The sequence below is a fragment of the Ruditapes philippinarum genome, unplaced genomic scaffold (assembly GCF_026571515.1).
Source record: "Ruditapes philippinarum isolate M1 unplaced genomic scaffold, ASM2657151v2 ctg9803_1_1_1_1, whole genome shotgun sequence".
Lineage (NCBI taxonomy): Eukaryota > Metazoa > Mollusca > Bivalvia > Venerida > Veneridae > Ruditapes > Ruditapes philippinarum.
The window spans coordinates 1-14,780 of NW_026864962.1; the positions used below are offsets into that span (position 1 = coordinate 1).

Sequence of the window (14,780 nt, forward strand, 5' to 3'; positions counted from 1 at the left end):
TTTCCCATATAGAATAACCCCCTATTTTGGACAAAGGTCCTGTGGCAATTCAAGCTGCTTTCATTAAAATTGATGAGGTACAAGGACCTACCAATTATATAGGACGCCCGCGTGTACTGTACGGATGATGTCATAGTAGAAATTTGATATTTTCTCGTTAACACACAAAACATTTTTGTTATAATTAAACTGATAAAAACCTGCATTTGCATTTGTATAAACCTATATAATGTCATTAAAATGCTTTCAGATCATAACCATAACCTTCAGCCTATTTATTAGAAAACTTTCGGTGTTAAAACTTTCAGCATATTCATTTTGTAAAATTTATAATTTTGTTTCAAATTATTTTTTTCTGATATATTTAGTACATCTATGAGTGTTTTGAATTTTCTGTTCTTTATCATAAGTTGCATTCATTTATCAGATATCGGGTTTACTCGAGAAATTGTGCTATATCAAAATTAATGAAAGTTCTAGGCTACTTCTACAAACATTTCAATTTTATTTTTGCAATGTGTATATTTAATCTATATTCATTTTTAAGGGACATCATGGCTGACCATAAACTTAAGGGAGAGGAAAATGTTGAAGATTTTCTACAACACCTATACACAGATATTAGTACAGACGCAAGATATTCTGCTGAACTTCCAGATATGATTGATGCAACTAGAGAGATGGTAGAAAGAATAGTAGCTAAAGCATTTTGGCCGCACAAGAAAGAACTAGAACATGAAGGTGTAACAAACATAAAAATTTCCGATGCTGGGAGCATGGCTGAAGGAACTAAAATATGTGACCCCGATGAATTCGACTTTGTCATAGCATTTACGTACTCTCCTGGTGTTTTAAAGACATTACCTCCTTCGAATGAAAGAGATATTTTGTTTGCAAACTGCACAGTTAAACCGAATGATCGAAGATTTTGTCAGATAGGCAAAGGTAAAAATAACGAACTATTTCTTTCTAAAGATTTTAGGACGCTGAATTTCTTGAGACTTGAAAGCGCTTTGTTAAAAGTAAGTGAGGCAGGCCCTATTCGTCGAGGAAAAAACAGCTTATGTCTGGACATTGAGAGTGTCAGAAATTATGGAATGAAGGGTCCTGCTTTTAAACTGCATAAACTTGTGAAATGGTGCTCTCCAGAAGGTGATAAAAATTTGTTCATTTCAATTGACCTTGTTCCAGCTATAGCAATATATGATGAAATCTTTGCAGACGAATTTCCAGCTTTTATTCAGGGTTGTTCATGCGCGGAACACTTAATTCATAAGCCAGACCACTTTTTACTTCTTCCAGTTAAAAGTATAGAAATATTATTTGAAGAGCTTTTGTACACCAAAGGCGATGACCAACATCGGGAAGCCAAGAGCGAGTTCGCCAGTCGTAATTATATGGTGTCATTATCGGAGTATGAAAGAGACATAATGAAAACATGGCAATGTGAAAAATCTATATACCATAACTGGTTTGTTTGTTATAAATTAATGAAATGTTTTGGAGATCTAGACCACAATTTTGACGTACTTGTTCGTATTGATCCAAACGATGAGGGTCTGGAAGGTCATATACCAGACTTAACTATATCAAATCAAGGAAGTCATGAAAGCTTTGCAAGTTATACATGGAAAATACTAGTATTTGAAATGGCGAGTAAGGAGACAAGTAAATTAACGTTAAAACAATGTTTTGATCGTCTAACAGCATTGTTTGACAAAGGGAATCTAGATCTAGACAAATCTAAAGTTTTAGAAGTAAATTCTTTCTGGTGGCCTTCTGTAATTTCAGAAGAAATACATCTGGATATGAGAGACTCAAAACGCTACAAACCATATGTAGATGGAATTATTAAATTCAAAGAAATACTGAATGAAATTATATATGACCCCAGTTATAAATATCCGCATTATAAAGGAAAATTAAAGGAACTATTTCCAAAACTTGCTTCATATTTCCACGGAAAATGAAACGTATCGGCTAGTGATGTAAATCAAAATTGTGAAAAAAACATTTTCGGAGAACATTCTTCATAGGTTCGACCGGGGGATAAGGTACACACACGAAGATAACAAGATAACAATAAACGATTTCTAGCAAGTCCTTTTTTCTCTTATAAATTGCTGTTATTATATTTTGCTGCATCTGTTTTTGAACTGACAAACAGTACAATATTTTGTAGTAAACTATTCAAATGGCTAAATGAAACAGGAATAGTTATAACGTAATTGAGGTTCATTGATTCATTTAATGTCTTAAATATTCTAGTTTGTATTTTTCTTACTTATCTTTACAAACATAAAATAATGTTATTTGTTATCTGCGTTATCATATACATGTATGTTTATGAGTTTTAAGTGTATACGATCTATGACCAAGAATTAAATCGTAATATTCTGAAACTTATACAAAATAATTATACTTGAAAATAATGAGGCACTAATAGCAAATCTAACTAAGGTATTCGAAATGTCACATGATTTTTATGTAAATATTGCTATTTTTTATATATTGTGATAAAATGTATGTCGTTAAATGAAACAATGGCAATGCAAACAAGTTCACGGTTTTTTCAAACCGCATGCCCATTTTCATATCTGTAGATCACTAATAAGTAGCAGACAATAAAAATATATCACTATAAATGTTTATATTCAATATGATCCAAACCTTATATGTTTGGGTACTATTAAAGTGTGTAGTTTTTATTTTGTCTATAAGTCTTAATGTAACTTAAGCATACATCTTGAACGAAAATTAATTTTGATCATTTGCAATATTTTAAGAAAATCGTCTTTTGGTGCATTCTTTATGTCTCAATCTTTTCTAAAATGTAATTACGTTTTCCAAAGTTTAATCATCATTGCCACAAACATTATCTGATGAGGTTGCACTTTTTAGCCCACAAATTTGTACCACTGAGCGGAACACGCGCTACTGTCGCTTTTGGAAAATGAAACCTCGTGGAAATGTTGGCAATGTCACGCTAGCAATGCAGTATGTTGTCTCTGTCCAGTATGATTTTTTTAACTTTTATATCATAAACTTTTCAACGATATCTTCTTGCTGTAAATTATAATTTGCTGTCATTTTCCTTTTATTTCATACTTGAGAGTCTTATGTTCTAGCGTGCTCTTGAAAAAAAAAACCCACCAGATTTTCATGTATAGGAATATCGACCGAGTACGAGATCTTTCTGTTTATGAAATTCGTGACCAGGTTTTTCTTAAACAGAAAGATCTATATACTAGGCCGTTATTCAACTTACACATCGTCAAACTATTAACTTGAACAATGGCTTATCCGAAGCATTTGGTATAATGCAAAAAGGTTATTTTTAACACAGCGCACATACATGTATAGAAAAAACGTCTATCGTCATTCTGCTTAAGAATAACAATTATCATGTATTTTACTCTGCTTTTCCCTTTGAAAATAATAATATAAGATGTTAAAGGTGCATTTGTCAATATTTAAGTGAATAGGTCTGTAATGAAAGGCATGTGAATGCATGAATAATTATGTTGATAGTATTTCGTATCAGACATTGCAGCCCACGAAAGACTTACATTTGTATTATGTTTTCAAGTGTGAGATACATTAACCGTTATTATATTTTATGTTTATCGCATAGTTTGGAACTTTTCCTTTGTTCTTACTTACCCATTATACTCAGTACACTTCAATGAGCATTTGAAAACTGTATTGATATATAACAGTACAGTTTTTTCATTGATTCACACAGGAAAAAAACTCGACTGTTATATATCGGTAGAGATTTTTTTCGCACCTTGTATATATCAATCCAGTTTTTTTCATAGAGGCTCCAATGGGGCAGTGGTAACGACCATTCCCAGTAGCAAATAAAAATAATGAAAAAATGGAATCAATAATTAAAAATAAAATAAATATATAAATACAATGAAAAATATTAACTAAGATAATTCTGAAATGAAATTTACTCTCATTTAATCTAAAGGTACATCCGCTGAATGAATTGTTTCCACTGAAAAAAGCCTTTTAATATTGAATCAATCTTGGTAACAGTTTACAATCCGCCTCTAACATTGGATATCTTTTGTATATTTTTTCTATTGCGGCAGCGAAAACAACTTGAAAAAACTGCTTTATCATAAATATAACTGTAATGTAGCTAACGATTTATTTATTTATTTAGTTGTTTCTATTACAAAAAAGAAAACATTATGTCATTGCGATAAAACAGTTAAAGTATATGAAATTCGTTAGTTACGGGGGTATAACACTGGCTGGGGCGACATCTCGGGATGTTTCTGCAAAAACAAATTGTCTCGGCCTAACGGCCTTGCCATTTTTTAGCAGAAACACCCCTTGATGTCGCCCCAGCCAGTTTTATATCCTCGTAACTAACTCGTTTCATGTACTATAACTATTACATAGCAGAAAATAATTTGTTCTAGAACAAACTATGATTGTTCATCATATATTTTTTATACTCAGTCACTTAAAACTTTATTACATTTTATTTTCAAGAAATATTTTTAAGAATATCAAAATAATAAAGTTTTTTTTTGTTTCTATCGATATTTGAAATACTTATGTGCCGTTGTAGACCAATCCACTTTATTTTTTTTTGTATATGCATGCCATTATTGACAAACAGGGGCGTTCGTAGCAGACTTGTTAACTTTTGTTAAAATAAAAGGAACAAGAAGTATCTTTAAATAGATACTCGGCCAAACTATTACTGGTTAATTTGCATATCGTATCTTAGGAAACATGGAAATAGAAACCTATGGATTATGATATTGAGTCTATTATTGAATTTTACTTTTATATTTTAGAAATACTAAAAATCATATGTACAAAGTATTTTAGATAGAAACAAAATGGATACGTAATACCCCAATCAACAGATTTGCAACACCTTTTGAAATAACGAAAGATACCGAAAAAGAACCGAAAGAAAGTTTTCTAATAATCTTAAATAGTTTGACAAATATTTATTATAAACAAATCATTTTTTTCTTGTGTTCTTTTCGCTATTTTCATGCGCATGAGTAAACAGGATCGTGAATGTACTTGTAAGTGGTGCTTTCGTTAATGTTTGACAAAATTTATAACTCGTTAAAGCAGCGTAAAATAATCTGTAGGATGATGCATGGCAATAAAGATCTTATTATGTGTAGTGAAACAAAACTTAAGTATCTGAAATGTAACTTGACAGTTAAAGAACTTATGAATGTAGATAGTTCGTTTCAAGACTCATTTAGATCAATTAAAAATTAGACGCGTATACAATGTCAGAAAAATCCATAATTGTTTTACTTATTTTACAATACCCAATCGAATGCAGAGATTTCAGATTGTAATTTTAAAATGACCAATGAAATTTTGACTTACAGGAAGTCAAACGGAAAATAAACCGGCATTCGGCCGAAAAAAAACTTAACAAACACATGTACAATAAATACTGTAAAACAGGAAACTTTGACGATTTATTAATTTTATTTATGGTTTACACTTTATTTTCCAAGACTAAAATATCCCTTCATCAACTGAGAATTCGCACATATAATAGCAATCGCTGCTATCATTTCATCATGTATACGCACCTCCGAAATAACCTACGCAAGTAAAAGCAGTTTTACTTAGGCCAAGTATTTTTTAAAGATACTTCTTGTTTAACGTGTTTTTCATGACCGGGTCTGTCTGACAAGAACAATTTGTTTAAACAGATCTTTTCGATAAATATAGACCTGTCACAAATAATAGAGATATGGTGTTACCCTGTAACAGTACAAATATGTGTATAACTAACGTTCGATGAGCGTATACCTACATGTACTAGTATGTGAAATGGCGAGTCAAGAAACAAGTAAATTAACATTGAAACAATGTTTTGATCGTTTGACAGCAATGTTTGACAAAGAGAAACTCGACAAATCTAAAGTTTTAACAGTAAACTCTTTCTGGTGGCCGTCTGAAATTTCAGACACAATCCATCTTATTATGAGAGACTCAGAATGCTACACACCGTTTGTCAATCAAATGATTCAATTGAAAGAAATGCTGAATGAAATAATTTATGACTCAAATTACAATTATCCGCATTATAAAGAAAAAATAATGGAACTATTTCCAGAACTTTCTTCATATTTCACCGGAGCTAATGATAGTAAATCAAAATTATTGAATTGATAAATATTATTGAAAACCTCAGAATATCTTCTAAGAAGATTCGAGAGACCGGATGAATACACACTCGAAGATAACAATAAGCGATTTCTAAGCGAATTCCTTTGTTCTCGAAGCAATTGCTGTTCTCAAACATGACTCTGCTTAATTAAACAGATGCTGTCACTGCTTTGGAACTGACAAACAGTACCATTATTCTGTAGTTAACTATTCAAATTACTTAAAGAAATAGTTATAACGTATGATAATTTTACATCCTGTTTGCACTCTTTAGAAAACCTGATATATATAAATACTTCATAAATACATGTACCAATAAATTAACGAAACCAAGTCCAGACATTACTTATTTTAACAGATTAAAGCTTGACAGATTTGTTTACATTACCAAAGCAGTTTATTTACTCTTTTTCTTTTTTCTTATGTATTTTATATAATTCAGCTTCTTTAATTTATTTAATGTCTGAAATTTTCTAGTTTCTACTTTTCCTAACTATCCTTACAAAAATATATATTATTTATTATATACGTAAATAATGAAGTTATCATATGCCTGTATGTATTCTTCTCTTGAAAATAAACGGGCCTTAAACGTGTTTCTGAAAACAAAATACATTTTTGAGTTCTTAGTGTTTACGATCTTTGGTCAAGAATTAAATCATATTACCGAATGATCATATTCTGAAAGAAATCTAACATAATCAAACTTGAAAATGAGGCACTGTTGGCAGATGTAATTAAGATATGCGAAATGTTAAATGACTTTAATCTAAATGTTGTTGAAGTGTTTAGACTGATAGATAACAAAACTGATACCAGTAATGTATATCGTAAAAGTAAAATTATTATATAACTTTCCTCTACAATTCTGTTAATCAGTAAATAGAAACAGTCAATGAAAATATATCAATATCATGCAAACGTAGTATGTCTGGGTACTGGAAAAAGCATTTCACAAATCTATTCACTTGGCATCAATGCAGTTTGATTTGTCCGCAGATAAGTCTACAACGATAAAAACTAAATAGTTATAAAATAATATTCTATGTTCTGTTGACTCTCCGATAAAAGTAGTCCTGAGCCGACTTCTCGAACCACTCAAACCAAAAGCTTAATATTGTTACATGTATTATTTTTGTGGGGGACACAGGTTTGTCATAAATCCTTCATAAAAAATCTGAACTTCCGTGATTCCAGATAGGAAAGTGACAATATGAACAGTAGCGTTCTTTCAATAGAAACATATACAATTTGTTTGGCATAAACTGCTTCTATTATCCTATTCAAAGATCGATGAAGTCTTTATTTTGACTATAGGTCTTAATGTGACTATAACATACTCTTTGAAGAAATTTCAATTTGATTGTTTGTAGCATTTAAAGAAAATATTATTTTATGAAATAAAAATTGTACTCAAATTCTTTTTTTATTAAATGTTATTTGTATATTCCAGAGTTTAATCATCATTTGTACCGACATCATATGATGAGGTTGCACTTATTAGCTTTGAAAGAGTTCAAGACGAATTGGTACCACTAAGCGGAACACGCGATACAGTCGCTGTTGGCTAAGCGGAAAACGCGATACAGTCGCTGTTGCAGAGAGAAAACTCGGGGAAAATTCTGTTATTGTCACGCTAGCAATACATTATGTTGTCTTTGTCCAATACGTCTAAATACGTATAAAATCATGTTTCTTTTAAACTTTTACATTACGTAAAGAGGAACTTAATTCATTTGCGTCGAAGTAAAATAGAAAAAAAATGGTTGTTAACCTTAAAATGATTTCTTGGCGTGATATATCATTGTTCAGTCACGCAAATCACTACATTTTGTCATATACCCGTAATGATAATACTCCGTAAAATGGTATTGCACGGCCATGCATATAATATTGTTTTGACGTAGCATTATACAAACATACCGTTAAGACGTGTTCTAACACGAAGCGCAATTTCCCCTTTTGAACATACACGGCCTGGTACCGGATAGAGCTGCCTCTTTCGGAGGTATACGGTATAATGCTCTATAGCTACTTCCAAGCTAGTTCATGTCGCTAACATCAGGTGTCAAGTGTTGTCATTTTTACTTTTTTATAAGTTAAACCTATATTTTCTTTAATAACTAATGTTTCTATCTGTTTTCAATTTTATTTGATTTCTAGACCTTATGTCTATTTGATTTTTTTTAAATCTGAATCGCTGTTAAGATGAAAATAGGAGGCACATGATGAAACAGTCCATCACAAAGCTTAATTCGGTAACTGGGATACGCCACTACAATTCATTTCAAACCCAAATTATATTATCCGAACTCCAAACAGTGATTTTATTTAGCAATAAAATCACTGTTTGGGATATATTATTTTATTATATGTATTAAATATTAACGTTACACTTCAAGCGCGTCAATGGAAAATTGTTCTTTTGTACTTCAATCGATCTTTATTTTTAGCATGTGATAAATAGAATATTAAAATTTGTTTAAGTTAATTGTTGAATTTATTGAACCCGTTGAAAAATATAATTTTATTCAACTGTTAAATAAAGTCAGAATTCAACTAGAACTCTTTCAATATCCTCTATTTCTTACATTCATACTTAGGAGTCTTATCTCCCAGCGTTTGCCGTAACTGAACGAAGTTTTTACGTCAAAATAGTTTTTAAGAATGAAAAAAAACATATCCCCATCTAATTTATGTATACAAATACGAATTAAGACTGCTCTATCTCTATACATTGTCCGAACATTTGATAGTATATATAGTCCAAAAAGTTACCGTTTAAAATCATGATAATGCTTTATCATAAACATGAACACTTAAATTTAAAACTGCCTTGGAAAGTATTTATTTAAATTTACTGTAAACGAAAATAAACAATTGAAAAATTTGCGAACAAGATAAGAACAAAAAGATCAAAATTCAAAAGAGAATAGACCAACTGCCAAAAAGCTGGGGTTTATGTTCTTATCAAATCTTTACGGTATGATTAACGTTATGATAATGATAGTTGATTATATTAAAATATATTCAGAAGCATTATGTAAACAAATGGCTAATTTGTATTTACGACAGAAAGCCTTTGTCATTTTAAATTAATATTTATTCTTTTGAAAAATGTATTGTTGAAAATTAAACACGTACTAGTTAAAATCTAGTTAAAAAGAGATTATGAAATGAATTAACTCTGTGTTTATTCTGTCAAGAGTTTTTCGTATACAAATATACTTTTTTACAAGAGGTAATGATTCATTTATGAAACTTTCTTTTTTAACAACCTTTTTGGGGCAATTTATTTGAATAATTTGATTTGAGATTAAGTATTTCACAAAAGTACATTGAAATAAAAACTAGAAATCTTCCTTGTGATTAATAGTACAAAGTGTCTATTCTGTTTTATTAATTTTCAATTTGGATGTCTTATACATGTATTTTTCAGTTGTCAAGTACAAGTTTTTTTAATCATTCTTTTTTGTTCAAGCACATTATGTTAATTTGAATTCTGCGTGATCATTGACATTGTTTTACTGGGGCATGACATTAATATTATGTCTGTTTATATTCTTGTAAAAATAATTTGCCTTTAATCTCTCGAAAGTATAACGCTATACAGAAATTTATTTAATTCATAAAGGGTGTCTAAGAATTGTAAATTCAAAGTTTGCTGCAACCAGTGCAACAGGTTACTATCAAGGTTACATAATAACTGTTTATTATACAAAAATATATAAAATACCAGTATACGATTGATTAAAAAATATTTTTGGTAGATGTTATTTTTAAACACATTCAATAAATGGTTTCTTTCAAAATTGATTTAATACATAATATCTGCACCTATGTTCTATTTATTTCGTACTCGATCACCTGTGTCGTGCATTTTAAATTGATAAGGGGTGTCTTTCAAAGGAACAAGATAAAGATAAGGACTTTAATGTGAAACATTTCTAAGCGTTGTCAGATGATAATGAGCTAGTTTGATAAGAACGTGTGAAACGATATATTTATACCACCACCAGACATATCTTGTTGGAATAGCTTTGTCAAAATGACCAACCCTTTTTCTCTTGATTTTGATAAAAAAATGTGAAAAAACATTGTTTCTAGATAATTGCTCTCTCAGGAGGTAATGGATTGAAATAACTTAATATATATATCGACCCTGATGTAATCAGGACCAAGTAGAGATAATAACTTGAAACTTAAATTATCAAGGCAATATCTCAATGCAGTTGCGTGTGCCAAGTTTGATAACTTCGATTGGTAGTTTGTCAAAAGTACATGTATGCACCATTTGGAAACACCTCATTCTTACTTATTGTTTGTATTGATATGAAAATAAATCTTTAAATATTGACACAACATTACAGTGCAGCTAAAGTTTTAAATACTGATAACTCTGATATTTATTTTGATATTAGTAAGCCCCTTTTCACTTAGAAAATATAATAAAATCTCATTTTTTCTGGAATATATCTAGCAATATGGATATTATCTTGAAAAGAGGCAAGTTATAATGCTCCTTTTCCACTGAAATCAGTATAATTCAGCAAATTCCATATCTACAAATAGTTCCAATACCTTTCCCAACATAGTCCCAATACCTTTCCCAACATTCCAAGCTATTTTCACACAAAATATATTGATTGGTCTGTGTTTGGAGGGGGGGGGGGGTAGGAATCGCATTCAGTGATCTAGTTAAAATTTAACCAAATGTCACGTTCCTTATAGAGATAAACATATAAAAATGCTATATTAATTTCTGATTAAAGTGGTCTATTTCTGATTAAAGGGGTCAAAGTTAATTTTAGAGCCAAGTTTTAATCGTGACTAAATGTTATATCACATTTTTTGAGATAAGATTTTTGCTATATAATCAAGTGCCACTGAAATTTAGTTTTACTTGGTACCGGGCAGTTGTTGGAATAACCATGATCCGTGCAGTAATTATTGGCTTATTTTGTGTTGCATATGCTATGGCAAGTATTATTATACATGTACATACATATTTCACTTCTGGACAAGCTTACATCAATTTGATACAATGCATTTAAAGTTTATATTCTGTGGTTGTATTTAATCATTTCATTCAAAATTTACAATTGGCGCAACCAAAGTTCATTGATGTAGCAAAAACTTATGTTTGACAAATTTTAACATGCATGCATAACACACGTACATTAAACACTCATTTAATGACTTATGCTTAACAAAATGGTTAATAGTTAAATAGAGGTATATTTCAGAAGACAAATTAAACTAGAGCGGTCACTTCGGGTGATTTATATCCCCAACTTAACCTTTATACGTAATGTACTATAAGAATTTGCAATTCCCATCTATGATGGCCACTTCTTTCAATAGGAGTTATCGCTTAAATTGATAATTATCCCCAGTATGCCACCTTGTATAGACATATAGCACCAACAATGAAAACAAAGGCCACATGAAGGCTGCACCAAAAATATTTAATTTCAAGGTCAGAAAAATTGATTTCAGCCTTCAAGAAAAAATAAAATTGGAAAGACGTCATATGTATTTGCAAAGTCATTGTAATTAGTCTGTAAATAAGTTTGTACTCTTGGCATGCATTTAATGATTTTATTATATTTGCATCACATGTTAAACGAGTTTTCATCTGAAAACTGTGATTTTTTATCTAAAAGTGGTCATCAATAAAAGGGGAAAACTTTGTTGTCCGAAGTCTTTTTCCAACTCTAACAGTACTTCATGATGTTTCACTAAAATTGTTTCAAACCATTGCCATTTTAGGAGCTTCTGCAAAATTTAAGACAAAATCAATCAGAAATATAGGTTTGTAGCCAAAATTGATCTCCATTTTTATTTTTAATGGTATTACACATAATTATGTTACATAAGAATGATCAACTGCCTCATTAAAAGAGCTATCATGCTGAACTTCATATTAATTTGTTATTTTTGTAAGAAACAAAACTAGAATATGAGAAAACGGCGCCAAACATATGTGAAAAAGTAGTTTTCTAAAAAGAAATTTTAATTTCAACTTTATTGTATGATGTTACATATGTGTACGAATAATAATTATATTTTTTGCCCATCTAAAGAGGTACAAAAAGGGCCATATCTTAGTAAAATTTAACAATCCATTACATCCAGAGGGAGTGTTTTAGGTTTTTGTTTAAATTGTTATCAAAATAGGAGAAAGGTGTATAACTCTGAGGAAAAAATGGTACCAAAATCATCAAAACCCATTGCCTCGTTTAAGAGTGATCATCCAGAAACCATTAAATGGATTGACCGACGGACCAACACTCTTTCCTCCTCTCCCCTTAAATTCTTGTTTAATGATTTATTATTCAAATTACTATACATAATTTGATATTACATTAACTCCAGCTAGCTTACAAAACATTTGTGGTTCTACTAAGGTCCCCATTTGTGCCTGAAATAATGCACGGAAGGGCACCTGAGGTCTTCCTCCACGAGTAAAGCTGAATCGCCGCCATATGGCCTTTATTGTGTCGGTATGTAAAACCAAATCAAATAAACAAACATTCAAATAACTACTAATACTGCATTTATTTTTACAGTCAATGACGACTACGCATAAACCTCATCATACTCATCACCCACATGGTACAGGACCTACACATGAACCCCAAGAGCATGAATTTTTTAAATTTGCATACGAGCCACACTCGGTAAGAATTATGCTCAACTTGTTTATCAGGAATATTTTATAATAAACCAACATAAAAACGTGTTAATATTAAGCGCTTTTGTGTCCTCCTTAATTGTTCATTTTTATTTATTTCTTAATTGCGTTGGCTCACAAAAATTGTGTCGAAAGTAAATTTTTTTGTTTGTTTGACATTTTTAAATTTGCCTTTAATGGGCTCTTAGGGGATTCTGCTTTCTTCTATTCAATACTGTTAGAAAGGTGTTATATAGACTTTTCCTTTCCTAACTTGATAATATTAAAAATACCTAATGTATCGATAATTCTATTTTCAAGAGTGTCCCACTGTGATCTTTTTAATAAAAATATTAAATGTAATATTTCGACGTTTTTCAGCATATGATGGTTGTTGTAAATGGACATTTATGTTACATGTTCACATTGTCAGATGCCGAGAGAGCTGCGATACATACTGACGCCGGTATCAGAGCTGTTGAGGTACATTTTGTTACAATAATTAAACATATTGTTACAGACACTAGTACTACATATGTCTAATGTTGCTTATTACTACGTCAAATAATTTCTAAGTTAGTGGGTCATAATTAAACACTATTTTAGGCATTTTATTTATTGATTTGTATGATATGTCTAATTAACAAAATGTTCTTCTTAAATTTTGAAAATTTACTGAAGTTGATGAAACGTAAAAGCAAAAATTTATTATAAATAACGGTGAATTATTTTGTAATTGTTTCTGAAAATATACTTTCCGGAAAATTCGAAAAATAAATTAATGAATCAAATTTCATCTGATCTAAATACAAACAATATATTAAAATAATGCATTTAATGGAAAATGATATACACTCTGGCCCGGATATCTGTTAACTAGTATACAATGCATTGAAGTTATCTAGTTTGTGCTGATATTTGTAAAGTAATTGGTCTATACTGGAAAGTTTTTAATACCATTTAGATTTTTAGTTATTTAATATTTAGAACAAAAAGTTGTTGATAAATGTGAGATACATTATCCTGTTTTACATATATCTATATAGCAAATAATAAATTGTTCTGGAACAATTTTTTTCAACATAAATGTTCTGTTGTTTTTTTATTATGTTGTTGTTTTTTGTTTATTTATTTTTGCAACATTTATCATAAATAACTTATTGAAACTGTAACCATTGTAGACCAATCCACTTTAAGTGTAGTATTTTCTTTTTAAGAATACTTTTTATAATACTATGATTAAAAGAGGTACATAATTAATATTTTTGTTATTGCTATATATTTACATTGTTATTATAAGAATCTATATATTTTTTATTTCAGCTGAAACTTTTGAGCACGCTCAGCACAGCCTCTGTTACAGAAGTAACAAAAGACCAAGTTAATGCCAAGATTGCACATGTTTGTGGAGCACATACAACACATTATTACAAGGAAACTACTGTGTAATATGACAACTTGTTTTGATGTATGTAAAATTACAAATTTGAATGTAAAATAATAAAACCTGTCTCAATTTTTTAGTGTTTCACTTTTCTCAGTAGTGTTAATTTCAGGGGTTTTCTTTCACTCTTTTTGTTTGTTGTTACAAATACTTATAAATAAATACGGAAAATATATAATTCAGAAGTCATGTTAAAAAAACAATATATTTGTGATTTATTTCTAAACCTTTCCAAGTTGCATTTCATAAAATCAAATCTACTCCCCAATATGGATTACACTTTTTCAAGGCAACCAATTAATTCATCTGTTACAGAAAGATATTGACAGACCCATCATTGTCGTATTCATCATCATCATCATAATCATCATCATCATCAGTAACGTCACATAAGCCATTGATGTTGAGTTAGAAAAGCAGCAATCAAGCATAGATATTCCGAGTGTCCTTTCGGCGTCACGTTTTGTCATTTTGCCGTTATAT

General features: G+C 30.3%; 2 protein-coding genes across 2 annotated transcripts; both read left to right on the plus strand.

Annotated features, from left to right (window-relative positions):
- Positions 1-550: 550 nt before the first annotated feature.
- Positions 551-2,620, plus strand: LOC132727421 (uncharacterized; the record flags this gene model as incomplete). Its single annotated transcript, XM_060712908.1, is given in 1 exon segment — positions 551-2,620. A coding segment is annotated over 1 exon segment (1,416 nt). The 3' UTR covers positions 1,971-2,620.
- An 8,436-nt stretch (positions 2,621-11,056) lies between these two features.
- Positions 11,057-14,373, plus strand: LOC132727422 (uncharacterized). The gene is made up of 4 exons (XM_060712909.1): positions 11,057-11,156; positions 12,750-12,860; positions 13,235-13,336; positions 14,177-14,373. Exons 1-4 carry the CDS (start codon positions 11,109-11,111, stop codon positions 14,300-14,302), a joined length of 387 nt encoding a protein of 128 aa, XP_060568892.1. The 5' UTR covers positions 11,057-11,108; the 3' UTR covers positions 14,303-14,373.
- Positions 14,374-14,780: the final 407 nt, after the last annotated feature.